General features: G+C 55.7%; 11 protein-coding genes across 11 annotated transcripts; 4 read left to right on the top strand and 7 right to left on the bottom strand.

The window, feature by feature from the left end:
• Positions 1-32: 32 nt before the first annotated feature.
• Positions 33-245, bottom strand: PHSY_007303 (hypothetical protein; the record flags this gene model as incomplete). The annotated part of the gene is made up of 1 exon (XM_012337897.1): positions 33-245. One exon carries the CDS (start codon positions 243-245, stop codon positions 33-35), a length of 213 nt encoding a protein of 70 aa, XP_012193287.1.
• Positions 246-892: 647 nt separating this feature from the next.
• PHSY_007302 (hypothetical protein) lies at positions 893-1,450 on the top strand (the record flags this gene model as incomplete). The annotated part of the gene is made up of 1 exon (XM_012337896.1): positions 893-1,450. One exon carries the CDS (start codon positions 893-895, stop codon positions 1,448-1,450), a length of 558 nt encoding a protein of 185 aa, XP_012193286.1.
• A 415-nt stretch (positions 1,451-1,865) lies between these two features.
• PHSY_007301 (hypothetical protein) lies at positions 1,866-5,570 on the bottom strand (the record flags this gene model as incomplete). The annotated part of the gene is made up of 1 exon (XM_012337895.1): positions 1,866-5,570. One exon carries the CDS (start codon positions 5,568-5,570, stop codon positions 1,866-1,868), a length of 3,705 nt encoding a protein of 1,234 aa, XP_012193285.1.
• A 224-nt stretch (positions 5,571-5,794) lies between these two features.
• Positions 5,795-7,996, bottom strand: PHSY_007300 (hypothetical protein; the record flags this gene model as incomplete). The annotated part of the gene is made up of 1 exon (XM_012337894.1): positions 5,795-7,996. The coding sequence occupies one exon, from the start codon at positions 7,994-7,996 to the stop codon at positions 5,795-5,797; it is 2,202 nt and encodes a 733-aa protein (XP_012193284.1).
• Positions 7,997-9,023: 1,027 nt separating this feature from the next.
• On the bottom strand, positions 9,024-13,922 carry PHSY_007299 (hypothetical protein; the record flags this gene model as incomplete). The annotated part of the gene is made up of 1 exon (XM_012337893.1): positions 9,024-13,922. One exon carries the CDS (start codon positions 13,920-13,922, stop codon positions 9,024-9,026), a length of 4,899 nt encoding a protein of 1,632 aa, XP_012193283.1.
• Positions 13,923-16,151: 2,229 nt separating this feature from the next.
• Positions 16,152-17,348, top strand: PHSY_007298 (potential CCR4 associated factor; the record flags this gene model as incomplete). Its single annotated transcript, XM_012337892.1, has 1 exon — positions 16,152-17,348. The coding sequence occupies one exon, from the start codon at positions 16,152-16,154 to the stop codon at positions 17,346-17,348; it is 1,197 nt and encodes a 398-aa protein (XP_012193282.1).
• Positions 17,349-17,430: 82 nt separating this feature from the next.
• PHSY_007297 (hypothetical protein) lies at positions 17,431-19,224 on the bottom strand (the record flags this gene model as incomplete). The annotated part of the gene is made up of 1 exon (XM_012337891.1): positions 17,431-19,224. The coding sequence occupies one exon, from the start codon at positions 19,222-19,224 to the stop codon at positions 17,431-17,433; it is 1,794 nt and encodes a 597-aa protein (XP_012193281.1).
• Positions 19,225-19,248: 24 nt separating this feature from the next.
• On the bottom strand, positions 19,249-19,986 carry PHSY_007296 (hypothetical protein; the record flags this gene model as incomplete). Its single annotated transcript, XM_012337890.1, has 2 exons — positions 19,249-19,386; positions 19,918-19,986. The coding sequence occupies 2 exons, from the start codon at positions 19,984-19,986 to the stop codon at positions 19,249-19,251; spliced, it is 207 nt and encodes a 68-aa protein (XP_012193280.1).
• A 797-nt stretch (positions 19,987-20,783) lies between these two features.
• On the top strand, positions 20,784-21,662 carry PHSY_007295 (chromatin-associated protein; the record flags this gene model as incomplete). The annotated part of the gene is made up of 1 exon (XM_012337889.1): positions 20,784-21,662. One exon carries the CDS (start codon positions 20,784-20,786, stop codon positions 21,660-21,662), a length of 879 nt encoding a protein of 292 aa, XP_012193279.1.
• A 629-nt stretch (positions 21,663-22,291) lies between these two features.
• On the bottom strand, positions 22,292-23,971 carry PHSY_007294 (hypothetical protein; the record flags this gene model as incomplete). The annotated part of the gene is made up of 1 exon (XM_012337888.1): positions 22,292-23,971. One exon carries the CDS (start codon positions 23,969-23,971, stop codon positions 22,292-22,294), a length of 1,680 nt encoding a protein of 559 aa, XP_012193278.1.
• Positions 23,972-24,843: 872 nt separating this feature from the next.
• On the top strand, positions 24,844-26,256 carry PHSY_007293 (hypothetical protein; the record flags this gene model as incomplete). Its single annotated transcript, XM_012337887.1, has 1 exon — positions 24,844-26,256. The coding sequence occupies one exon, from the start codon at positions 24,844-24,846 to the stop codon at positions 26,254-26,256; it is 1,413 nt and encodes a 470-aa protein (XP_012193277.1).
• Positions 26,257-26,394: the final 138 nt, after the last annotated feature.

Genomic DNA, 26,394 nt, shown 5'->3' with positions numbered 1-26,394 from the left:
GAGATTGGGGCCAAGGATGAGCTAAATTGCCTTTACAGCCAATTCGTCTGAGATGCGGCCGGCAGCGTGATGCGAAGAGCAAGTCCTCTGATATCTGATGAGCGGTGTCGTAGCGAGAGGTGTCGAAACACTGCGTCGTGCACAGGATGCGTGATGTGAATGCAGGAAGGATCAAGGCAAAAAGTTGCCTGGTCGGCATTAACCGACATATCTGTGCAGCGACTGGAGAAGCAACGCGAATTCATCGGCAGGATCCTCGCGACACTCATCGGCGATTCCGATTTGTTTTCGGCGCGCGTGTGTGACTGTAGAGCAAGAGGACCCCTCTCTGCTTCAGGGCACAAACACGAGCAACACGCCGCCCATGGGATAAAGTGACAGGTGACAGAGTGTGTCGAAAGTGTTGGTCTCGAGCACAGCGCCGACAAAGTATCGAATGCTGCATGATGAGGCACAGGGCCTGTGCATTCACGCTTCTTCACCTTCTTGCCTCAGCATCCTGATCGTTTTCAACACTCGTCATTGGACCTTCACCAAGCTCAAGCATCGGCTTCGCCATCGTCACAGCGCCACTTTCACGTCTTCAATCTGGAAGCCCAACACAGCCAGAGTCGAGTCGAAAGCATACGGACCGTCGCCTACGAACGATACTAAGCGGTCAAGCTTTTGTTTTGTCCATCAACTAATCTGCAGCCATCGTCTGAACTGCAGTCACAAACATGTCGGCTTCCGCCGCATCATCGTCCAGTAGCCATGATGCATCCGGCGGCGGAGGCGATGACAAATCCAGGTGAGTAGCCATCAACCCAACCAGACGCAGAAGGTCAGCCCGCTCAGCGCCTCTTGCTTGCATTCAACCTCACTTCTCAGCAGCGTCATCCTCAAAGTCGGCATGGTAGGCGACTCTCAGATCGGCAAAACATCACTCATGGTCCGTTACGTCGAAGGTTCCTTCAACGAGGACTATATCCAGACGCTTGGAGTCAACTTCATGGAAAAGACCATCTCGATCCGCAACACCGAGATCACCTTTAGCATCTGGGATCTCGGAGGACAACGCGAATTCGTCAACATGCTCCCTCTCGTATGCAACGATGCCGTAGCCATCCTGTTCATGTTCGACCTCACACGTAAATCCACGCTCAACTCGATCAAGGAGTGGTATCGACAAGCAAGGGGTTTCAACAAGACCGCCATCCCCTTTCTCGTTGGCACCAAATACGATCACTATGCCACACTACCGAGAGAGGAACAGGATGAGATCACAAAGCAAGCCAGAAGATTCAGCAAGGCCATGAAGGCTCCGTTGATCTTTTGCTCCACAAGTCACGCCATCAACGTACAGAAGATTTTCAAGGTATTGTTGGCGAAAGCCTTCGATTTGAAGTGCACCATTCCTGAGATCAAGGGTTCGGGAGAACCGTTGTTGATCTATGTAAGTGGTCGATGACGTGGAGAGCGAGGGATGTGGGTGAGAAGAGATGGCACTGACTGATGACGTGGCTCCGCTTTGGTCGAATGCAGCTCGATGTTTAGGATCTGGCTTTTGGATTTGTCAGTCTTGCCGGCTCGGAAGCTCCTCGATGGAGTCGCCGACACTCTCCTTCGTTCTTGCAGCAGTATACCCCCCACCGAAGTCTTCGCATTTCGTCGTCGCTCCCTTTCCTTCGCGCAGTCCTTTAGATGTCGAGCACCACAAACGATCGCATATTCGAAATCCACAGTCTCTTCCCGACACATATCGTCAGTCTCTCAACAGCCGCGCAGCTTGTGCACACACACATTTGAAGCTCTGGAGACAGGAAAGGACGCCGAACACCAATGTTCCATTGTCATGATCTTTCAGATCGTCCCTCTATCTGCGATCAGACCCTGCTCACCGTCAACCCACTCCTGACACCCGCCATCGCGACCGCTACGGGTCTCACCTCGAACCTCTCCCCGCCCTTCGGCGGTCTCTCCCTGGCATCCCACTCCAAATCTGCCGGCAAACCCAACTCCTCGATGTTCACCCTCACCCTTCCGCCCAACGTGCTCTTGTTCACCCTCACCTCAGCCAGTGCCACTGTCGCGGTCATCTTCCTCCCCGTCACTCCATCCTTTCCTGCGAGAAGGTTGCGTTGCAGCAGCGTGTGGATCCAGAACCGTTCGCTGCTACGCATCCACTGTTTTGCCGAGGTTTCCTGTCTCTCCAGCTGCGGTAGGATTCGTTCGATATCGATGGCTGCGAAGCGAGGCTTACCGTGGAGGAGGTGGTATTTGATCTGCCAGTGGGAAAGCATGTCGGGATAACGACGGAGGGGTGATGTTGAACGGAGATATCCAGACGACGTTATCGCATCTCTGGTAGGTGGTTGAAAGACTTCAGAGCGGGAGGAACTGATTCCCAGCGAGAAATGTTCCTTGGGTGTGACACTGTATCCGCTAGTCGATATGGACAGTTCCCTCGCTAGAATCGTTTCAAAAGGTATCAACCCATGTCCCACTATACCCTCTTCACTGACCAGACTACTGCTACCTGATGCGGAAGGCAGGTTCGAACGCAAAGCGAGGATTTCGTGCGCATCTTCGATCGATTCCGGTCGTAACTGGTATCGAAATGCGGCGGCAAGGTTGTGGTCGGAGCTGTAGGTGGCAGCAACTCGACCAGCGAGGATCATGAGTTCCGAGACGAGAAATTGCGATAGTGCGGGTACGCCGTCGGAGGTGGTGGTTCGGTCAGTGTTGGCGGAAACGTCGATGGTGGGGAACCCTGCGAAGAAGTAAGGCTTTTGGAGCGACGATGCCGAGACGGGGACGTGAGGGAGAGGAAGGGGGGAGACGCTGACGGAGGAGCTGGGTCGGTAGGCGTAGAATGCGGATGATCGCGTACGGTTCTCGCTGAGCTTTGTCGCGATCGAAAGTAGCAGTGAGAGGTCGGATGAGGCGTTGTTGCGGTCCGCAAGGATCGAGTTGACCTTGTTGTACGAGATGGTCCGAACATCGTGCACGAAGGCAGGTCTGACTTTGGTGTCTTGCACCAGACCCGAAGAAAGATCAACGAGAGCGCTGAAAGACATCACGCGTTGACCGATGTTGCTTTCCCCCTCGGTGGCGGCGCGCAGTCCGACTCCACTACGAACGACTTCGTCGGGCAACATGGCCCACCTAGCCTCTGGAAAGTACAGCGTCTGGAAGCGACGTTCCGCCCTCTGTCCCAAGGCATCGTCGGGTTGAATCCAAGCCGTAGGATCGGCGATATGGACGTGCACCCAAGCCTGATCTTTCCCAGCGACAGGTTCGATAGAAATGCCGTCGTCCAGCTCGAACGCCCCTTCGTCGTCGATCACATAGACCGTGTGGTCCTTTCCGAAATCATGTCGGATGGCTTCCACTTGCTCTTCCAGCGTCAAGCTGAACTTCTTCGCAAGAGTTTCCGCTGCTTCTCCTCCGCCTCCAACACTCGCAACTTTTGCTTCCGATGTAGCCAGTACGCTCTCCGGTTCACCCCCATCGTCTCCCATCGTTGCGCTCCTGAAACCGGCATCCAACCGGATCGGATTCTGCCACGGCGGCAAAGCACCGATGGACATCAAGAGCCTCAGCACGAGCGCGTGCTGCAGATCGGCTCCTGCAGTCACATCCGTCCCCACCGTCTCCAAAATCGATCTCCCCAACCGCCCTCCCCTGCCTCCGTCCACACCGTTCTCCACCAACAAGATGTCCGTCGCTTTCTCCACATCCATCAGCTCCGGCGTGTCCGGGTGCGGAAGCATCCGAAAATGTCCCCCAGCACGTTTTACAATGTCCATCGCTAGACTCGCGTGCGTGTCCTCCTGAACCTCACGCCTCGATCCGAGACTGGCCTGGAGGAACTCGATGATCGAATTGTCTTGCGATGTCCATACAACTTTCAGATCGGGATTCGAGTGTGGAGGATCGACGAAGCGTGGGTCTCCAGCGGGGTCGGGCGGATTCGCGTCAAAGTGTCGACGAAGCTTGCTCGCTTTGCTGCAAAAGTCATTGATGTAGCTTTGACCTTTCGACCCTGCGCTGTCGGCAATCCACCCGGAAACCAATGCAAGATTGGCCTTTTCGTCATCGCTACGACACGTGAAGAGCTGGCTTGTACGATGTGACAACGCATCCGCCAGAAAGTGCGACGGATGCGACATGAGTAACGTATGCGCGGCATACACCGTGCTCGCTGTCAATCCGACGTCTGTCCGTTTATCGCTACCGCTTCGAACTGCACGACGTATCGAAAGCTCGTGCATTAATCTCGCGGCTTCGAACGTGGTGATCGCACCCGTGCGTAGATCCATCCTCTGCGTTCTCAACTTTTCCACCTCCTCTTCCGACTGCCCCGATTTTGCAGCATCGACCAAGAAGAGCGACTGGAAACTCGGCAGCAGCCGCTGCAACTCTTTCTCCTTCTGCCTCTCGAGGATCCTGAGGATGTTGCAGATTGCAGCTCTGGCTTCGAAGCGTGGGATGTCGACCGGTTCCTCCTGCATCGCCGTTCCTTCGACGGGGTCTCCTTCGGCGGTGGATGCGAAGGAGTGGGCGTCGTGGGTGCCGTCGCTGTTGACCGGCGTGTCGAGGCTGTTGCTGGAGACGACATAGTGCTTGCTGAGCACGGCAGCTGTGGTAATCTGGTTGGGCTCGATGACGTGGGGGATCTGGATCATGACGTCGTTGTCTTTGTAGAGGACGACTTGACCGGAGGTGACGAGGACGTAGAGATCGCGCATGCCGGTGCTGGTTCGGGATGGGGTGGAAGCATCTGCGTCGCTGCGCAGGGCATCTTCGGGAGGAGGGAGGACGATTCCCACAGCGGTACCGGCACGTCGCAGCTCGACAAAGTCTCCAGGCTTCAACGATCTTCTGGGAGCGATGAAGTCGCGTGACGAGATCGAAGCCCCACTTGACCCACTGCCCGCCCCGAACCCATCGTCCGTGTCCTTCTTCCCTACCAGCGGCTTCATCAGTACCTCCGACGAATACTGACCCAACCTCTCCTCAACATTCTCCGACTCCAGAGCACGCATCATACTCTTGCCTGCATCATGCGATAGCTTTGGTCGTCCAGTCTGACGACGACTGCTCGGACCCGGCGTCGGCTTCCACCCCGAGTATCTGTCCGAGGTGTTTTTGTCGATCGACTCCGCATGCCTCCCCAGCCTGGACGCTGTGAGGACGGTGTCGGTCACCCTTCTTTGCTTTTGAGCTTCATTGTTCCATTTCGAGCGCTGGGATCTGTTGCTACGGTCGCTGGAGTGAGTGTCGGCTGGACGGTACGCATCGTGCGTCGGGAGGGAGGTGTGGATGCTTCGAGAAATTGGTGATGCAGCTCGATTGTTCAAGACCCGAGTGCTTTCCAGCATGGACCTGCCCGAGGATGCGGAGACCCTCATGCTTGAACTAGTCGAAGTATGCCAACGTCGTTTCCATGTCAGCAGGATGTGTGAGGAAGTGAAGAGGCGAAAGTCAGAAGAAATTCTGACATGAGGTCCCACCGAGCGAAAAAAAGTCGGAGCGGATTTTCGGGAATCGGCACATCGCCTCCACATCGACCATGTGTCAATCATGGCGATCCTTCCTCGTCCGACCCTTGGCACACACGGCAATCTACGATGGGGAACGAAACGACAGTGCGATGCGATTGCGGATGCGATGATAAAGACGTCTATGCCAAACACGTCTATGCCAAATGAGTGTGAGTTGCTTCTAAGAGCGAAGTAGCTGGAAGAAGCGAAAGGAAAGTGAAACAGAGTGCATGCTGTGTGTCGAATGGTGGGTGGCGAGAGAGAGCCTACGCAGCATACGCCCATTTCTGACCATGAGTCAAGTCTCTCTCCTCCAAGTGTCCGATCTCCGACTCGATCCCGACATCCTCCTCACCCCTCTCCCCTGCGGTCAGATCGTCAAAGGGATGCCAACTGCTCCTCTTATCCAATCTCAATCGCTTCTCACCGCTCGCATCCATACCTGCGTACAATTCCCGCGTCTTGTCCGCATCAAATCTCCTCCCTACAGCGCCCACCTTACCCAACGTCTCGAACAGCACCAAAAATCCCAAACTTCCCGCCACGACACTCATCAAACTCAGCGAGTCCCAATCCCCCTTCAGCGGCAACAAAGCAAACTCCACCGCCAGCACAAACCTCATCCCAATCACCATCCACCTCGGCACCAACCTCGATCCCCACCTGTCCAAATTCCTATGCAGACAGCCGATCAAGCCCAAGCACACCAAAACACACGAGGCCGATCCTCCGAAATACCACACATAGCCACCTTTGATCTGCTCGTGGGAGATCAGACTCGACAGCGAAGTAGCCATCAACACGAGCGCCGCAGTGAGTGGATAGTGGATGTGACTGAAGGTGATGCTCGTGAAGCTGTTCCTACGCAGCGCGTGCTGGTAGACACGACTTCCGTCCGCGTCGTAGTAGATCCAAATCACCAGCACGCTGATGCTTATCCCCAACGCGGCGCGACCGAATTCGTCGTTGACGCCGTAATGACCTAGACTGGCGGTAAAGTTGCTGCTGATGATGGACTCGCCTACGATCAGGATGACGAAGAGGACATATCGCTCGATGGAATGCTCGTGGGATTGGGCGGGAATGAACATGTGGTTGCCGGTACGCTTCGATCGTCCGTGAAAGAGTTGGATGGCGGCAGCGACGACGTAGCTGCGGAGAAGCTCGACGACGATGCCTGTTGACATGAGCGTAAGGATGAGCCACGGTTCACTCGTCAGTGTGATGGGGATGTAGATCCCTGCGATGACAAACGAGGCGAGAGCGTTGAGCCAGAGCGCTTTTCGAAACTTGGGTAGAGCAAAACCGTAGTAGACGTAGAGTCCCAATCTCCAAAGCTTTGCCACCAAAAAGAACCCGATCGCAGCATGAATCGCACGATCGTAGCCGTCGGTAAACCAGTACCCTCCAAACGCCGGCACCGCCAGCTCCACGGGCTCCGTCGTCCCGCTATCCGAGGAAGCACGTCGGAAGATATGCTCGATCTCAGCCACAACTCCGTGCGCCTCTTGCTGCGCCGGCGCATCCCCTCTCGCCTCCTCCCCACTCAACAAGGCCAACAGCTCCGGCGTCTCCTTCACCAATTGCACCGCCGAAATATTCGCACAGTACCCACCCAGCAGGATCATCCAGCCCAACAGCAGCAACCTCTCCAACATGTCGTCCGTACCACTCGTATTCAAAAACAACCTCACATCCGTCCAAATCGAGAAGCACGGCCAGAAGCTCAATACGAACTTCAACGCGTTGATGGCTGAGCTGCTTTCCGCAGTGGCGTGGCCGAGCTTGTTGACAACAGCAACGAAGATGAGGTCGAAGACGAGTTCGAATTGGCTTGGTTTGCGCTCGTCCTTTTCGCGATAGAGCTTGGGCCCGTGTAGCCATTGGCGGATAAGCGGTCGTTTCACCAGATGGCGAAGCGTGATGGGTAGGTCATCCGAGTGGATTTCGACGTGGGGCTTGGAGGACGATTTGGAGGTCTCTTTGGCGTGGACTAGGTCAAAGAGGCTGCCGGTGTGGGAGCGGGCGTGGTAGCCTTTGGAACGACGACGCAGATGTGATTGGGAGAAGGAGGAGGAGGAGGTGTTGTGCGTAGGCTGTTTCTCGGTGCTCGATTCGAAGGTGTATCTGCTGTCTTGGGTATAGTCGATGGCCATAGGAACGGCATGGGTGATGAATCCGGCTTGACTAGCGCTTGAGCCCGGTCGAACAGTGCTTATGGCTTGCAGCAGAATCTCCTTTTCGTGAGCGGCAACGTGAGGATGCTGACGATGCTGTTCGGATGTTTCGACATCGTGCCAGCTTGTGACCGTGGGATCTTGTGACTGCGAGATGCTCTCGTGATAACGATGACCAAAGGGGCCGTAGAGATTGGGGTCTATGACTTCCTCTTGTTCGTCTGGCCTCTGCTGTATTCCTGGAGCGGGAGCAGAGGCTTGACCTCGGAACGGGCGATGATAGCTCGACATCGAGGAGACGCCTTCAAGGGTTGAGTGCTGTCAATCTGAGATGTTGATTAGATGATGAAGGATAAAAGGAGGGAGTATTGAGGGTGTAGCGATTGCCTGTGCCTCGCCGGTTCGAAACAGATACAGTAAGGGATGAGGGTCGAGTGCCGGCTCATTTTGGGAAAGTTCCCACATACTGTGGGTCTATGAAAACGGCGTTGTTTGCGACTTTCGCTTTGTCGTCACACACTCACCAACGCTTGTCAGGCTTTCTCTTGCAGTAGCATGAGACCCGAGCGGGAGCAGCAAGCCTTGCGTCTTCGCCGTTGCGGAGCTCGGATCTGCAAGTGAAGCACCAATGCATGCAACACCCTGTCACAAAGATGATAAAGGATTCGCTCACCAAATCCCCCTCCATCCTCTCCGACTCCGATCCCATCCTCGTTCCTCCAATCACGAGATCCACGTCAGATCAGCGGCGACTTTCTCTCTGTCGGCCACAACACATGCGGAGCAACATGACAGCGGGACATTCGTGCTTCTTGCATGTCCACCGTAGGCGATACCGAATGCCAAGAAACGGAGCATGCACGACGTGCATGAAAGCGCACGCTTCTCGAACGCTGATCTGGCTTTTTCGCAAGCGAGACCAACACTTTCCGACACGAAGCTTGCCTCGACACGCGTCATCGGTCCCGTCCCTCTCTGCTGTTGTATTGTGAAGAGTACAGCAATGCGGCCCCAGCTTGACTGAGCTATTTCTGCATCAGCATCAGCGTTCGCGATTTCTGTGCTGCGTGAAAAGAGATGTATCGTCAGGGTCCGAGGCAACACCTGTGCAGGCGATTGAAAGGGGCAACAATGCACATCCTACAACGCAGGAAAGCACACCACTCACTACAGCCTCTCACATTCCACACCGCATTTGCATCTGATACAGCGATCAACGAAGATATGTATTATTAGCAACAACTGCATCCTCACAAACTGTCATAATACAAAGAATCCTTCCTAGCCGGTAAGACATTGAGATCCCACCAGAACGACCTTACTCGAATAGGATCGGTTCGTCGTTCTCCTCGTCCTCGTCATCTTCACTACCCTCGCTGTTCTCCAACTGGTCTCGAGAATCGTCCGCATCCTCGTCCGTCTCCTCTACGAGATGCTCCAGCGGTTTGGCACGGAATGTGTTGAAGCTGTAAAAGCTCGAGCTGGTGCTCGGGCCCACAGCTGCCGGAGCAGGGCTGGCACTGGTGCTTGAGGGAGCCGTGCGCTGCGAACGAGCAGGCGATTGAGTCGCTGACATGGACGGCTCCGTGTCGCTTTCGGCATCGGCGGCTTCCTGCGTGAATCCACTGTCGCTGAATTGACTCGGAGACAGACCAGCATCGAAGATACTGACGCCAAGCTTGCCGTTTTCACGGTTCGGCCTGCTCTCCTCCTGCTGCGTCTCGGGGTGGCGCGACAAGGAATCATACACGTCCAGATCCATCAGGAAGCTTCCCGGGGCCGAAAGGTTCTTACCCACTGGTGAGTCTTTCTCAATCGGCGTCGGAGGGTCGTCGGAACCTTTGGCGGCTCGGATGGCTGATTCGGTCGCCTGGTCGCCAGCCGCATCAATGCCTAATCCTGTTGCTGCCCGTGCCGCTGCAGGCTCGGCGATGGCCGCGGTCGCAGGTGCAACAACAGCATTTGAGCGTGCAGCACTAGCGTTACCGCGGGCGATCGGCAGGGCTTTGACTTGGTCGCCAGTCGCAGTTGTGGCCTCGGAGACGTTCAACGTTGATTGTGTTGGCGTGATGGCACCATTAGCATCCTTGGCATTGGCAATCCCCAACGACGTGTTCGAAGCGCTGTGACTCAATCTGCTCTTGTCACCGCTAGGTACAGCAAGGTGGCTTTCGAGCGACATCCTCGCCGCCGAAGCGCTTTTGCGAGGTTTGGATCGGAAGCTGCCGAAAGCGCCCAGTCCACCAATCTCGAACTTCTTGCGCAGCTCCGACGTGGATTGCGCCTTGTACAAAGAGTTGAGCCCGCCGCGAGACGAAACATCGCTCGGTCGACCCCCTCGCGTGTCAAACGACGTGGCGCGCGACTCGAACTGGAGGTCGGTCTGCTGCGTGTCGATCGAGTCGCGGACCCGGTCATCGTACGAGATCTTTCGCATAGCCGACGCCGATCGCGGTCCTGCAGCGAAACTACGAGCGGTTGAATAGTCGTTGCTCACGTCCGCCATCGATTCCGACTTCGGCAGCGAGACCTGCGACTTGCTGTAGCGACCAGGGAAGCGGCCCCACAAGCTAGGCCGGGCGAAGCGCGAGCTGCTGTTGACCGCAGTCATCGAGCCGGCTGCCGCAGAATCCGTGGCGCTGCCGAAGCTCGAGTCCATCGTGGCAATATCGTTGACGCCCGACTTCTTGCCACGAGATCGGCCGATCGAACGTGCCTGGCGGCGGTTCTGGTTGCCACCGGCTAACATGGCCGATCGAGCCTCCTTCTCATCGAGGGTGAACATGGGTTTGGGCGTCTTGAGCGACAGATCGCAACCTGCCTGCGCCAAGATCCTGGGTATATCCATGTGTCCATCCGCGGTGGTCATGCGATGCGTGAAGGAGCACTGCAAGCCCGGTCCAAGAATAAAGTCACCGCCGAGCAGCTTCATGTCACCCGGGTTGCGGATGGGCATGTCGAAGAGTCCCTTCTTGATGGCAACCAAAATACCCTTGGTCATGCTCATGCTTGCGTAGTCCGGTCGAGCGCAGACGGGATTGGCATCATTGGTGCGTAGCGTCATGCCAAGCGCCCGGTAGACGTTGCGCTTGGGATCAGCAAACATCGGATACTGCACCTGCATCACCTCGCGATAAGCTTTGATGACGTGCCAATCGCCCTGACCGACAATGATAAAGTCCAAGCCGGCCCTCTTGAGCGGCAACGGATCGATGTTGCGCACCGACATGGCAAATTGCTGGCAGAAACCGCACCACCAATGACGCAAGAAGCAGACAAGAGTGCGGCGCTTCTTGAAGAGATCGCCAAAGAGCACCTCTTCGCCCTCTTGATTGTACACGAGGCACTGCGACGATTCAAAGAGCTGCAGCATCGACGGGGGATGAATGGCATAAGAGCCCTCGGGAATTCCAGCCTCGCGGGCAGCGGCCTTGACCTCATCCGACTCGTCCTCGTCGATGACGTTCAGGAGGGGCTTATTCGCATTCGCCTTATCAGAAGAATCGAGGGTCTTCCGGCTCTTGTCCATCGACGCAGAACGCGGTTTGTGAGCCTTGTTGTCGACGTCGCCGTTTGCGCTTCTGAGTCGGTCGACAATCTTGATTTCCTGCTCAAGGCCCCAACCACCCGATGCGGAGGGCGCTACCGTCGCTGATGCGTCGCCTTTTTGACGGCTCGATACCTTCTGACTGGTGTCGTCGGAGCGGGCCGCTTTGACGATACCATTCGAGATTGGCGGGTCGACTAGGTTCGATTCGCGCTTGGCAGATCCGACCGAGGCAACTCTGGAGCTGCCGTTGCGCTGATGCTGCATGAAGCGGACAGAGTTAGGAATCGATGGAGAAAGATCCTGCGCGAGCTTGGAAATCTTGGCGTCGTCCTTACCCAGGACGAACTGCTGTCCTTCAACCTCGAGCACCCCCTTTTGTGCACCGCTTACCGAACGGAATTGGCCGCTGGATGCGACGGGAGCTGTGGTAGGCCTTTTGATGGTCGCTCGCGACGGCGTGCGAGTCGCGCTGGGTCCTGCTACTCCTGTCGAGGTGCTCGGAGGCGCACCAACGCCCAAATCCCCAGAGGACGACAGATCGCGAGCGGAGGCGCTTGCCTTTGGCTGCAGTCCAATATCTGACTCAGATTGACGAGTCGCCGAGCCAGTAGACGATGCGTTTGTCTCGACAGCTGGGTCGCCAGACCGCCTATTGGCAAGCATATGAGCCTGAGTTGCGTCACGAGCCATGCGCATGAAGTCGGAGCCATTCTGACTGCGAGCAGCGTGGATCGTCTGAATGCCATCTTCCCTGGTGGATGGCAATGGGACCATGCTATTGGCGGGACTCAGCTGCGGCGAGGATTCGACCGCACTGGAATAGTTGACGCTTGCGATGCTTTCGCGTCGCTCGGATGCATCGACGTCAGAGGGGACAGCTTTCCTGCGGATGCGGTAGGTCGAGGTAGAGCTGTTCGCTGAGGCGATCGAGGTGGTGCTGTCTCGACGGCTCGTACCGGAGCCGCGACGGCCATTGGCGTTGGCTCTGGCGTTGCTGGGGATGGTAAGCGTTCCGAAGGGACTGCCTAGACTTGAACCAGATTGTGCGTCAGAAGAGGCCTGCGAACGTCCAGAAGATGGTCCGCGCGCAGATTCTTCGGAGCTCGGTAGCGGTCGGAACGACTTTGAGGGACTAACGGTTGGAGAGACGGCGTTGCGTCCTTGGAGAGGAGTGTGTGGCACGACAGTAGCTTCCGCTTGCTTGAGCATGGCAGGCGTGATGGCAGGAGCCGGCACGAGACTCGTGTCAGTGGAAGGTGCGTCTGTGCTCTTCTCCACATGGCCAAGCGGAGTAGCTTGGGACTCGAAGGGGATGTGCGATGACTCGCTGGCCTGTTGCGTCGTTGTCAGCTTGTCCTTCTCGGTGGGAGCATCAGAAGTGGATTCGCCGCTCTTGTCGTGTTCAGAGCTGGAACGTGGCGTGGTGAAGACGTCCGTGCCGTTGCGTTGTGAAGTTGTGGCCAATTTGGAAGCAGGGCTATCATCGTGACCGCAGCCTGAGGATGCAGAGCTGTGAGCTTGGTGCTTTGCGTCGTCGCCCTCGAATTCGACATTCTCGCCCGATGTCCTACCTTCTTTCGAAGAGGACGTCGCAGAAGAGTCTGTGGACAGCATCGAGGTACGCTTGTTTGGTGCGGCACCGAGGCTATTGGAAGATGCACCGAGACGTGGAGATGGCGAGAGCTTGCTACGTGCAGTGCCGTTGTGCTGCGAAGGAACGTCAAAGCTGTTGCTGGCAAGAATTGGCATAGGGGAAGCAGAGCGATAGTCGCCGGTGAGAAAACTGCTGTGACGACGCGAAGCTTTCTCGGCTGCCGAGGCGGGTACAGCAGCTTCGAGCAGGCCAGCGGTGCTCAGATAGTGATGAGAGTCGCTGAGGGTCTCGGATCGATTGGTCTGTCGGATCCAGGAGGCACGCTTGGAAGCGGGTTGAGCTGCTGCGCCTGTTGCGAGCTCGCGCAATCCGCCGGGCGAGGAGACGTTGGACCTGCTGGAAACGGAGCTCAAGCGGCCCGAAGCGGATTCAGGCGTGAGCGGAGAGACAGAAACGCGATGGGGTGCGGTGCCCGGACGTCTTGACCTGGACGCGCGAGGAGAGTAAGTGGTTGTGAGGGCTGATAGAACAAGCTCTTGCTCGTTTGTTGACGCGGCCGAAGAGAGGCCGGGACGCTGCTGTTGGTACTTTTGCTCAAGAATGAGCTGGCTGCGACGCTTGGAGCGGGAAACGGCGCGATCGACGTAAGGACGACGATAGACGAATCGTTCGTGCAGATCGATGTCGCCTGTGAATGCAGGCTCGTAGCGAGCGTCGGAGGATTCGGGATCGTCGATGAGAGAGATGTGGCTGGCGGTCTGGGACGTTCGCGATCCGTGCAAAATCTCTTCACTGGGGATGAGAGGACTTCTTCTGAGGCCAAAGCCAGCTTCCATACAGTCGTTGGGAACGACGATAGTTGCAGAGTCGGTGGAAGATTCGACCAAGTCGGACACGGCAAACGGCGAGGCCGAGACAGCCGCACCGAGAGCACGCGAGGGAGCGCGCGGCGACGATGGCCCACTAGCACGAGACGAGGGACCGAACGCGGAAGAAGGAGTGACCGGGGATTGTGGTGGACTAGCCGAGTTGTGGGCGGAGAAACTGGGTGAATGTGTGTAGGATACGGTCATGCCTTGTGGCAGCGAAGGCAAGTACGACGTCGTTCAGCAAGCAAAGCCATAGAATAGCTCGCTGTGCCTACGTCCGAAAGGGGGAAAGACTCGAGCACGTATGCCAGAGAATGCCTGTTGTTGCCTAGATTCCCGTGGTACGAAAGATCAGGATTGCGCCCGTCAGATCCTTGGAAAACGATCGTGGATTGAAGAGTTGCTAGACGGATGGTTCTTGCTGGAAGCGACCAAGTGCTGAAGGATCCGAGATGATGGTCAGAAAAGACGGGATGATCCGTGGTCACTGGCGAGCAAAAAAGTCGAAAGATAGCATCACGATTGCGATGAAAAAGATTAGGGCGTGTTTCGATGGAGAGAAAGGGGGGAGAACGATGATGGATGGTGTAGTGAAGGAGGGAGGGCTCGGATGATGGACGATTGCTTGAGACGTCGCAGAAAGGGCTAGACCAGTCAGTATGCACGGACTTGAGACAGCGCCGCCCAAAGGCCGATGATCTGCGCGGCGTCAGGGTCGGCGGTGGCGATAGCGACAGTATCACAAACGGAATTGAGAGAGCTGGGAGAGAGGCGCGGGGAGAGATGTGTGTGTGTGACACTGGAACCTGTGTGTGAAATCTTGTTCGAGACAGGCGTTCCAGTTGCGCAAGCTTTGCAAGCTGCAGACGCGTCACAACTGCACAACCATTTTTCTGGAAATCACAGCAGAGGGCAGAAGAGCAGGGACAGTCAAGCTTTGAACGGAATCGAAATCAAAATCGAAATCGGAGGGCGGCTCGACGCGGGGACGTTGAGACGGAGAGCAAGTGTGCACTGCAGCTGTCCAACGACGCATCGGTGTCTGGTCCAACGGTGCACCAAATTGGACTCGCTTAGACGGCCAGATACAATCTCAGCTGACATTTATCCACCAGAGCTCAGCCAGGCTTAGGATTTTTGGCACGTCAGACCACCAGCAGCCTTCCGGCTTGGTTGCGATAAGTTGATCTCTTGGACAGTCTGTTTCCTGCTTAGTCAGAGAGCCTCGATGTTCGAGGCGGTAACGCCCGAAACCGTGGCTGGAACGGCGTGTCTGTTTGTGCAACAAGGGAGACGTGAGAAGAGCCCACCTCTCGCGCAGACCCACTGTAGTCGAACGAGATCCTGGCGAGTGCTGCTCAACGAAGTACGATAATAAAAGTGAAAAGAAGACGACGCCTGCAGTCGAGTGCGGCAGCAGCAAATGCACGCACGCACGCACGCCTACGGAGCAACTCGCATCCGACCAAACAGTCTGCTTGCTTGCACCGGAACCAGAGTCGACATCCGAAGTTTCAACCCGGCAGGTTTCTTTTTTTGGCTGAGGCACAGAAAACAGGAACGAGAATCAACTTCAAGCCACCTCTTTTCGTGTCGACGCGCGCATCTCGTCGATCAGGGTCACGGAGCCTTGGCTGTTGGAGGCTGTAGAACTGATGCAACCACAATTTCAGTCGCCGTCTAAATTCGGCTTACCCGTCAAGGCACTCTCCCCCTTATGTCCGCTGTACTGTCAAAATCAGACTCTGCCCGATAAAGACACACAAGCGCCTCTTCAAATTTCTATCGTGTACGCATGCGTTCAGCCTAGGCCCCCGCTCTCCATGTCTGCATTTTCCTATCTAACCGCTCATTCATGGTTCAAAACATTGGCTGTAGATACACCTCAACCTCGAAAACAATGATGATTGCGCCAGTCCCACGTGCGCACGGCTTTTGTATGGATCCATACCACTCGCTCGGACAAATGTCTCGCTTTTATTATGTATGATGGCAACGTCTGTTGTCCTCCGAGCATCGCGGAGCGGCCCAATGCGAGCGAATGTTCTGCAGACCCCTTGCGCCGTGCCTGACTTTAGCGTGGGACATCCTTCCTCTCTCACTCAATCGCATCTTGCAGCCGCTTCCACTGCGGGACGTCCTTCACCCAGTTTCTTTCCCGTAAGAATCTTCGCTATGGTCGTCTGCTTGGTAGATCGTCTTCTTTAATCTCTTTAGAAGAACTCAAGCCACTGCAGGAATCAGAGTCGCTGTCTCAGTCATTTGAAAAAGGTTGCAAGCTCAAAATTTACTCATGTTATATCTGCCTAGAGCACATTAATGTGAATTTTACCAACGCCGAGTTCCGAAGTGGAGGAAACGCAATGCTGAGTATATGTTCCCTTTCACATCTTCCTGACCCACCATACACCCTTTCATCGGATCAACTTCACGATGTTCTCGCTGAGACATACTCTCGTATCCTCGGCGGCTCTCAAGCCGACATCGCTTCACAGAGCGGCATTTATTGCGCGGCGCTGCAACTTCTCATCAACATCTGTTTCCCTTTCCGCTTCCTCCACCGACGCCACAAGTTCCGCATGGAAGATCGCCAAAGTACCGCATCGCGGTGTACTCGAAGTCTCCGGAAGAGACACAGTCAAGCTCCTCCAAGGTCTTGTCAGCAACGATGTCAAGGCGCTCGAATCTTCCAAGACCAACTCCGCTCCAACCTTGGTGTACGCAGGATTCATGAATCCTCAAGGACGAATGCTCGCCGACGTATTCATCCATCGTCAACCATCTCTGGAAGATGGGTCTCCAAGGTGGCTGCTCGACATCGACTCGCGCACACTGCCGTCTCTGCTCAGCTTCATCAAAAAGTTCAAACTTCGATCAAAGGTCAGACTCGTCGATGTATCAGAACAGTACAGTGTCGTTCAAGCTTGGTCTGCGTCCACATCGCAGTCGCCACCAGCAGCGATTGGGGACAAGCTCAGTCTGGATCCGAGATGTCCTACAATAGGATACCGAGGTGTTCTTTCCTCCGATACTTCACTCGACTTTGGCGCTTCCGCCGTGGAAGACATGGAATATACTTTGCATCGAATCATCAACGGCATTGCCGAAGGAGCACTTGATTTCCCAGAAGGGACGAGCTTGCCACTCGAAAACAACCTCGACTACATGAACGGCGTTGATTTCCGAAAAGGATGCTACGTAGGTCAGGAACTGACCGCGAGAACACATCACACCGGCGTAGTCAGGAAACGCATCGTTCCGCTATCACTATACTTCCCTGGCACGCCTGCTCCGAGATCGATCGAAGAAGTCAACCGTCAATTCACACATCAGCTGCCACCACATCTCGCCGAAGTCAGATCAAAACCAATCTCAACAGTAGCAGACGCAAAACCAGCACGTGGCAAAGCAGCAGGAAAATTCACCAGTGGCATTCACAATGTCGGTCTGGCTTGTTTAAGATTGGAACAGGTAAAGAGATGGACTGATGCATCGGATCCGAGTGGCAAAGAGGACGGTTTGGAGTTGTCGGTCTTGTCGGAAGATGGTGAGACGACGCTATTGGTCAGACCATGGATTCCTAGTTGGTGGCCAAAGGAGGAGCCGCAATCGACGGGACAGGATGCTTGAAATGAATCGCATCCATCACAATTTGTCTTGCGTCTGTGCTTGAACAAGATCAAGAATGCTGACTTGTTCTGACGTAGTCGAACTAACCGGGACGTGAGCCATTTGCTCTAGCGCTCTTGAGCATCTCCCCACGTTCCACCGCAATCGTCTTCGTCCGCTCCGCCGCCAATCTGTACAACGCATCCAATGTTAGTGTCCCTTGATCGTCGACATTGGGCAAACCTGAAACATCCTCCTGCGTAGATCCTTCGGTATTCGCCTGCATCTCCTTTCTTGTCTCTCGAAATCTCTGCAGGATCCACTTGCCATAATCTGTGCCACTCTCGTGCCCGTCAGCCATCTCCGCAGCAGCGGCGTCATCGATCGGGGCATTGGAACGCATGATCTTTTCTCGCACCTCGCTGTAACGCTGCTTGTTCTTGAAGATGCGCTGCAGCGACGGCTGTATGGGTGTGGAAGATTGTTCCAACCAGGGTTGCATCTTGGCTGTATACTTGGCGCTCTTGATCCAGGATGGCGTATCGATTTCGTATCGGACCGGCTGAGCCGGAGTCTCCTCGGATGTCGAAGCGGAAGCAAGCGTCAGAGGATGTGTTGCTGCGCTTCCCTCTGATGATGACGAATGGTGAGTGGCACCTGCTGATTGATTGTCCTGATCCAGAATCCTGGAAAGATCCATGTTGGCCTTGGCAAGGCGCTGCTTGGCTTTCAAGCGGACAACATCGCCGCGAGAGAGACCGACAATGGCTTCTCTTGTACCTGTCGCAGCTGAGCTGGAGTCCACGTTTCCGCTGGCTTCGGTTGCTGAACCATCCTTCGGAGAGATGCGAACAATGGTTCCGATCCGACCGAACTCCTTGTTCGCTTCCTGTGACGACATGACCCGAACAGACGGCCAGATGCGAGGCAGGCGGGTTGCCAGGGAAGAAGATGGAATGATATCAAAGACTGGATCGGAATCATTCTTCGCTGTGCCATTCTCCGCACTGACATCGTCTTGCCAGGGCTGTCTACGCTTCTTGCCAACAGCTTTGGCCGAAGGGGCTAGGGAAGGCGGCTGCCGAGCCTCGAAGTGCGAGTCATTGCGAGATGGTTCGCCGACGAGACGACAAAGGACCTCCACTAGGTCGGCAGTCAAGGCATCAGAGAGATTTTTCGTCCTTTCTTCCTCCCGCAAGTGCCTCAGTATTACCTCGGGGAGATCGAGAAGTAGGTCATAGTAATCCTGTTCGATCGGAATCCGCTCCAGGGCCGGCCGGCAATGCTTGACGCCGATGCCAGAAGTAGGGTGTATCTGCGTCGACCAGAAAAGGTAGAGCGCAAAGGGAATGGCCATCGTCTTGAACATGTCTTTGAGATTCATCAACTTCATTTGATGAGGCAGCTCTGGATCTTGCGCATGGCTGCGGTTTCGAGCAGTCACGTAGGGTTCCAGGCCCTCTAGAAGCACGCGACAGATGGCATCGCTGATCGCACGCTTGCTGTCCGTATGATCTCCGAAGGCAAATTGGACATAGTGCCATCCTTTCTCCCGCCATATGTGTACGAACACTGAGAAAGGCGAAACCGCAAATCCTTCTGTGCTTGGGATGTTTAAAGAAGGTCCGACGCTCGAAGATGAAGTTGAGCCTGTACTATCGGCTAGAGAAGCTGCATTTGCTTTGGCGACTATAGTCAGCAGCAACGCCTCTGCGAAGGCAGATGAAAGAGCTTCGATGTCTTGTCGCAGCCGGTTGACAAAGGTTTCGTCGTTGGGAAGCTGTGTGAGGCCGACTGGGAGCAGCTGAAGGTTTCGGGTGAGCAGAGGCGACGCAGTCAAAGGTGGAGAGGCCGCCCGCCCATCTGGACGCCTACGCTTCCTCGATCCCGCCGCCATGCCCTAACATGCCTTCAAATGATCCTAGTCGAAGGAGTAGAGGCTGTATGGAACCGGCAGAGGATCTGGCGACGTCGATGTCGATGTCGAGAACTGCAAGATGAATCGTGCAGCTCCGCCAGGGTCCACTGCAGAAATCTCATCGGACGCTTGGACTGGTACCTAGTATCGGAGCCCGATTCGGAAATCAAACTGTGTTACGTCGACGAACTTCCTTTGAGAACACACTTTGATCTTTGCCCTGGCCCGTGGTTTTTTATTTCGGACTCGTCACCTATTTTCCAGGCTCCTAGCTCGCGAGCACCGAATTTCTTTCCTTTTCACATCAAGACGGCTCTCGCCCTTTGCTCACGAAGCTCTGAGTGTGGGCTGCTGCCTCCGTCTTCGCAAATGTTCCCTTGCTGAGCCTCAACCCTTCTCAAAGTGGAAATAGTTGAAAAGGGAGACTGGTTACAGGCTACATTCTCGACCTCGGCATTGCGCGCCCGTGCTGCGATTTCCTCACACACAGCGACACTGCCTTGCCCTTTGGGCTTCCTAGCGCTGGCGCTGTCTCCTGACAAAATGACTGACGAGCTGCCGCCCTTGATTAAAGCAGTCTAGGTCAGAGTTGCAACACAAAGTGAGCCGAATGTGTGCCGAACGACGAGTCGATACGAAATCTGACGATCGCAAGCTCTCTCTCACACTGACTTGACTTGACTTTATTTTGGAATTCCCTCCCATATTGCTGGAGCCTATCGGGTCGCGATGATGGAGCATCTCTCGATTGCGGTGTCGCGGCTTGGACAGTGTGGGTGTGGGTGCGGAGGGGACGGTATTTTTTTGGTGTGTCTCTAACTTGCCTGCCTGCATCTGTAGCTGCGACTTCGAAAAGCGCTGGCTTGCCTGCCGGTGGGATCGCGCCAGACAGGGTCACATTTTCAAAATCTAATTTCCTCGAGGCAAGGAAACGGCACAGCTGAGCCGCTGTCCTTTTCTTGACTCCTCTGCTGAGACGCCCACCGATTTCATCGTTGCAAACCCTCTTTCCAGTTTTGACTGCTGTGCTGCCTCTCATCCCAGAGCAACACACCGCCCCCTCAGCGCGTGTGTCTTGTCACAAGTCGAAAGTCCGCATCGGTAAAGAGGGTCTCCATTTGGAGGGTGCGAGACTGGTCTGCTGCCTTGTGAAAAAAACTCAGTTGGAATCTCGCTACTGTTGCTCTCTGACTTCGCCTCAGCCTCTCGCGTTGTGCCGTTTCCAAGCCCAAGTCCTCAATCCCTCTCCCGTTCCCACGACAAGATTGCAGTTGCCCAGCACGGTCTCTCTCCCCCCTCCTCTTTTTCGGATACCCTGGCAGTGTCACTCGCAGTCGAGCACACTCCCGCCCTCAGTCCCACTTTCCCAGCCTGGCTCTGTGTCTCTCATCCTCTCCTCCTCAATCCCTCATTTCTCTTGGCCCGCTGCCTCTTTCTCGATCAAAGTATAAGACCCCATCCGCTTCCGCCGTTGCCCCCGCGAAGCGCCTCTTTTCCCCTTTCCGTTTCTCCATCCGCAGCATCCGCCTGCTTTCTTTATGTTCAGTCTACCCACGATCATGAGGACAGCCGTCCGTAACCAGCAGCCTCTGGCTCGCAACGCCGTTCCCGTCGCCGCCGCCGCCGCCAACTTCGCCACCACCGCCGCTCCCAAGGAGACCAAGAAGCGCGCCTCGTCCACCACCAAGACCGCTAAGGCCGGTGCCTCCAAGGCCAATGCTGCCACTGCCGCCGTCGCCGATGCCACCACCAAGAAGGCTGGCGCCAAGCCCAAGGCTCCCAAGAAGGAGAAGCTGAAGCCCTGGCAGGCACGCGGCACCGACGGCAAGCTGCTCCCGCTTCCCTCGGCCAGCAAGCCCACCCTGCGATCGTCGTTCCTGATCTACATGTCGGAGCGCGTCGCGCAGCTCAAGGGTGAGCCCCAGTACCAAAAGACTTCGCCCAAGACTGGCGCCCAGGTCGTCGACATTGTCAAGATGGCCAAGGCCGTCGGTGCCGAGTGGGCCCAGCTGCCTCCCCACCTCAAGTCGCGCTACGAGGCGCAGCACGAGCAGGAGAAGGAGGAGTACGAGCGTGCGCTCGCCGAGTGGAAGGCTGCCCTCTCGCCCGAAGACATCAAGCGTCAGAACGCTTACATCGCCTCGCAGAAGAAGAAGGGCATCAAGGGTACCGCGTTCCTGCGCGACCCGGCCAAGCCCAAGCGTCCCAACTCGGCGTTCTTCGAGTTCCTCAACGACCTGCGCGCCAGCGAGGCCGTGATCCCCAACATCACCGAGTTCTCCAAGCGCGGTGGTGAGCGATGGAAGCAGATGTCGGCGGAGCAGAAGGCTCCCTACGAGCAGCGCGCGCTGCAGGCCCTCGAGCAATACAAGCGCGACCTCGAGCTTTACAACTCCACTCGTCCCGCGGAAATCTGATCTGCGAGCTCCATCCACCTTGTAACAACAGTCTCTCTTCTCGTGTCTGTCGAAGGCATCTTGTCTTTCGACCCTGCTTTCTCGTTTGTCTTTCCTGTTGTACTGTAGGATTCCTTTTCTTTTTATCCAACCACCTTTCTGCTGTGCTAGTCGTGAAGTCGGGATCGCGTTGCCGACCGTGCAGGATGAGATGCGGATGGCTTGCAGATTGCAGATGAGCAAGAGTGTTGTGGGCAGTCGCGTATTTTTCGTACGCGTTGCGCTTTTTGACATGTGAGCTTCTCGGTTTTGGGGAAAATAGAGCTTCGGCACGAACATTCGGTGGTCATGCTGATGGAACTCAGAAATCTCTACAGTACTCACACACCTTCACACTGTCGACGATCATGACCGGATCGATATTGAGAACAAGACTTGATTTCCAGGGACGCCGTCATTTACATTCGACTTCGGCCTTCTGGTAGTCACTTGCGGTTCTGGAGGAAGAATTTGATCAGTCCGCTGGTGCTGCTGTCGTGACCTGCACCGTCGACTTTGCTTGCGTCGGTACCTTCGAGCAGGGGAAGAATCTTCTTGGCCAACACTGTTCAATGAAAAGGGCAAAAGCGCAATGGAAGTCAGCACGTCAGTCAGAACCGGAGTTTGATGGAAGAATTGCACGGGTCGACACGAACCTTTGCCTGTTCGATCAAAAGTGGCAAAAACGCAATGGAAGTCAGTACATCTTTCGGAGTCTCTGATGGAAGGATTGCATGGCTTAATACGGCACCCAATTCTACACCGTACTGATCGTAAGAGTTGATGCTCCAAACGAAACCTTGAACGGCGATCTTGTGTTCGTACAAGGCGATCAAGGAACCGAGGGTTGCGGGAGTGAGTTTTTCGACCATAATCGAGTTGGTAGGTTTGTTGCCCTCGAACACCTTGGACTTGACGAGGAATTCGTTGCTGGCCTCAGCGCCGAGCTCCTGTTTGACCTCGGCCTCGGATTTGCCGAAAGCGAGGGCCTCAGGCTGGGCGAAGAAGTTGGAGAGGAGGATTTCATGGTGCTTGCCCAAGGGGTTCTGGGTCTGAACGGGAGCGATAAAGTCGGAGGGAATAAGCTTGGTTCCCTGGTGGATGAGCTGGTAAAAGGCATGCTGTCCGTTGGTACCAGCCTGACCCCAGATGATGGGACCGGTCTGGTAGTCGACGCGCTCCGAGTTCTTGGTGATGAACTTGCCGTTGGACTCCATGTCACCCTGCTGGAAGTAGTCGGCAAACTTGTGCATGTACTGGTCGTACGGCAGGATGGCCTGCGTCTGGGCACCGAAGAAGTCGATGTACCAGATACCGACAAGGGCGAGAAGGGCGGGCAAGTTGTCCTTGAGAGGGGTATTCTTGAAGTGCAGATCCATCTCGTGAGCACCGAGGAGGAGCTGCTCGAAGTTGTCGTAGCCGATGACGATGGCGATAGAGAGACCGATGGCGGACCACAGCGAGTATCGGCCTCCGACCCAGTCCCAGAACTTGAACATGTTCTCTTTTGCGATACCGAACTCGGTGGCGGCCTTTACGTTGGTGCTGAGCGCAACAAAGTGCTTTGCGACGTGAGCTTTGTCCTTTGCGTGTTCGAGGAACCAGTCACGAGCGGTGGTGGCGTTGGTGATGGTCTCCTGGGTGGTGAAGGTCTTGGAGGCGACGATGAAGAGGGTGGTCTCGGGGTCGCAGACACGGAGCGTCTCGGCCATGTGAGTGCCGTCGATGTTGGAGACAAAGTGGGCATCGAGGTCGCGCTTGGAGTAAGGCTTAAGCGCTTCTGTGACCATGACGGGACCGAGATCGGAGCCACCGATACCGATGTTGACGATGCTCTTGATAGTCTTGCCGGTGTAACCTTTGTGGGCACCGGAGCGAACGGCTTCGGAGAAAGCCTTCATGTGCTCGAGCTCGGGCTTGACCTCATCGACGCCGGCCTCGTTGATCTTGAAATCGCCGGGAACGTCACGGAGAGCGACGTGAAGCACGGCGCGGTCCTCGGAGGCGTTGATGTGCTCGCCAGCAAACATGGCGTCGATCTGCTGCTTGACCTGGGCCTGGTCGGCGAGAGCAAGGAGCTGCTCGATCACCTCATCGTCGATCAAATTCTTGGAGTAGTCGAAGAGGATGCGAGCATCGGTGGCCTTGGAGTTCCACTCGCGAGAGTACTTGTCGAATCGCTTGGGGTCCGCCTTGAAAGCCTGACCAAGGTTGATCTGCTTGCCCTTGGTGTCGTAGAGCTGCTGAAGCTTTTGCCATGCTGGCAGCGAGGAGGTGAGCTTGTGTGCCATATTTGCGGAGTTGCTATGCAGGGTGAGGTGCAGTTGCAAGAAGAAGGATGATGATGGTGCGAGGGAAAGAGGGTAAGCCAAGAGAGTGCTATGCCAGATCAGGATCTGATTTGGGGCAGAAGATGCGGAATTTCGAGATGACCGTGCCACTTTCCAGCGTGGAGTGACCGACTGACTGACTGATTAAGTGACTGACTGACGGCACGCTCGGACCGCCTTGGCTAGTCGCACTCACCCAGTGTAAGCGCGGTTAAGAGTTTCCGAAGATTTCGTAGCCTTTTCCCGCAACGCTTCTACACCGTTCCCGCTTACTGCGAGTCAGCACATCTACCTCATCGTAGATCAAATCAGTCATCGGCCTTTATCCGACGACAAGGTGTTGCTCCGTCGTTCGCGAAAGGACCGGTGAGAGTCTCTGACACATCTCTTGTCCGCCTGTCCTAACGGCTAGTTCCGAATCATGTTGACGGCACGTTGCCACATCTAGAAGGAAACATCTCCATCGACAACCTCGCAAAACAAGGTCGCCGGGCTGAAACCTCAATGCAGATCCATTGCGCATTCCTCCTTTCCTTGCGCTGATGAGTTGTGTTGATGCGTGATCATCTCCGCAAGAGATCTCCGCCCGCTTTTGGTCGATAAGATCCAAACTGCAGCATCCCGGTCGCGGTCCGGACATCTTTTGAACTTGCAGATCGGAGATCTTGCGTGATAAATCGTAGTTCAACTGTTACGCCGTAATTAGCAGACCAGATCTCCTGCAAAACACGTGATCGAAGAAGATTTGCTACATCAGGGTCCAGCTTCTTGCCATCCACCACCTACCCACCTGCGCTATCCGCACTCATCGATTGCAACAACAGCTTCGCGCAATGTCCAGTCGGTGGGATTCCCCCAACGCCGAGCCGCAGGCCTCCGCTTCGTCCTCCTCGTCCGCATCCACATCTGCTGCCGCTGCTGCCGCTGCCGCAGCTGCCAAGATTGCCGCTCAATTCGCAACCAAAGCCCCCAACTCCAACCCCGCCGAGGCATCCTCCTCCTCCTCCGACCCACAACGCAAAGAGCGAGAAACGCACGATGCAGAGTTCACTCATGACATAGAGATCAACGACCAGCGAAACCGCTACATGCTCACCAAAGGTCAAACCCAACAACAGATCCACCGTGAGACAGGTGCGAGCGTCACCACAAAAGGCACGTGGTACCCCGACAAGGCCCTCGCTACAAAGGAAGACCCGCCACTCTACCTCCATGTCGAAGCCATCTCCCAACAGATCCTCGATGCGGGAATCGCAAAGATCAACGAATTCATGGCACAGGAAGTGCCCCAACTCGTCGAAGATCGTCATCAACGCAGACTCGATTATGAGAGTCAGAGACCACCGCCTCGAGAGCGACGTAGATGGCCCGAGGAAAAAGTGCCCGTCAATCTGGAGAGTATACGCAACTTCAACGTGAGGTCAAAGATCGTCGGTCCGGGAGGAATGTTTGTCAAGTACATCCAGAACGAAACGGGGACGAGAGTTCAGATCAAGGGTCTGGGAAGTGGGTTCATCGAGTCTGATACGGGGATGGAGTTGAACGAGCCCATGCATATCGCCATCGCTGGTCCTGAAGACGAGCAGATTCAAGCTGCCAAGGTGTTGGCGGACGACTTGATGGAGGTGGTGCGCGCCGAGTGGCAGAAAGCGTACGATGCCATGGGGCAAGGATACGGTGGTGGAGGTGGAAGGGGTGGGTATGGTGGTGGCTACGATGGCGGTGCTCCCAGGGGTGGGGGATACGGTCGATCGCAGGGATACGGTCGAGGTGGCAGTCCCGCCGGAGCAGGCGGATATGGTGGTCATCAGCAGCACCAACACGCAGGCTACGATCAACAGCGTGGAGGATGGAACCAGCAGCAGCAGCAACCATACTCCTACAACTCTAGGCACAACGGCGATCCTGCTCCACCCACAGACGACGGCGCTCCACCACCTCCACCACCAGAAGACGATGCTCCTCCTCCTCCTCCCACAGACTCTGCATCCTATCGATCCGCATCCGCCTCCCACTATCAGCAGCAGCAACGGAACGGAACCTCGCAGCACGCTGCCGCCTCTCCCATCGCTTCACAGAGTCGTGCACCTGCTGCAGCAACACCGGCGAAATCGCCAGAGGAGGAAGCACTTGACAAGTACTGGCGCGAATACGTGCAGTGGGAAGACAGTTTCCGCGCCTATCACAGTCGTGCACCTACTAAGGACGAGGGTGGTCAAGACGTGCCGCCGCAGTATCGCAAGTAAGCGTCATGCCCCTCTGCAACACCCGCACTCTCTTTCTCCCCTGTTTCACTGTGCTTGTTCTTCACACGTGTATTTGTACCACAAGCGTCACACACAATCACCTTGATCCCTTCACACTCGCGCGTCATCTGATTCCTG

The sequence above is a fragment of the Pseudozyma hubeiensis genome (assembly GCF_000403515.1).
Source record: "Pseudozyma hubeiensis SY62 DNA, scaffold: PHS69, whole genome shotgun sequence".
In the NCBI taxonomy this organism is placed as follows: domain Eukaryota; kingdom Fungi; phylum Basidiomycota; class Ustilaginomycetes; order Ustilaginales; family Ustilaginaceae; genus Pseudozyma; species Pseudozyma hubeiensis.
This window is presented reverse-complemented; position numbering and strand designations above follow the sequence as displayed.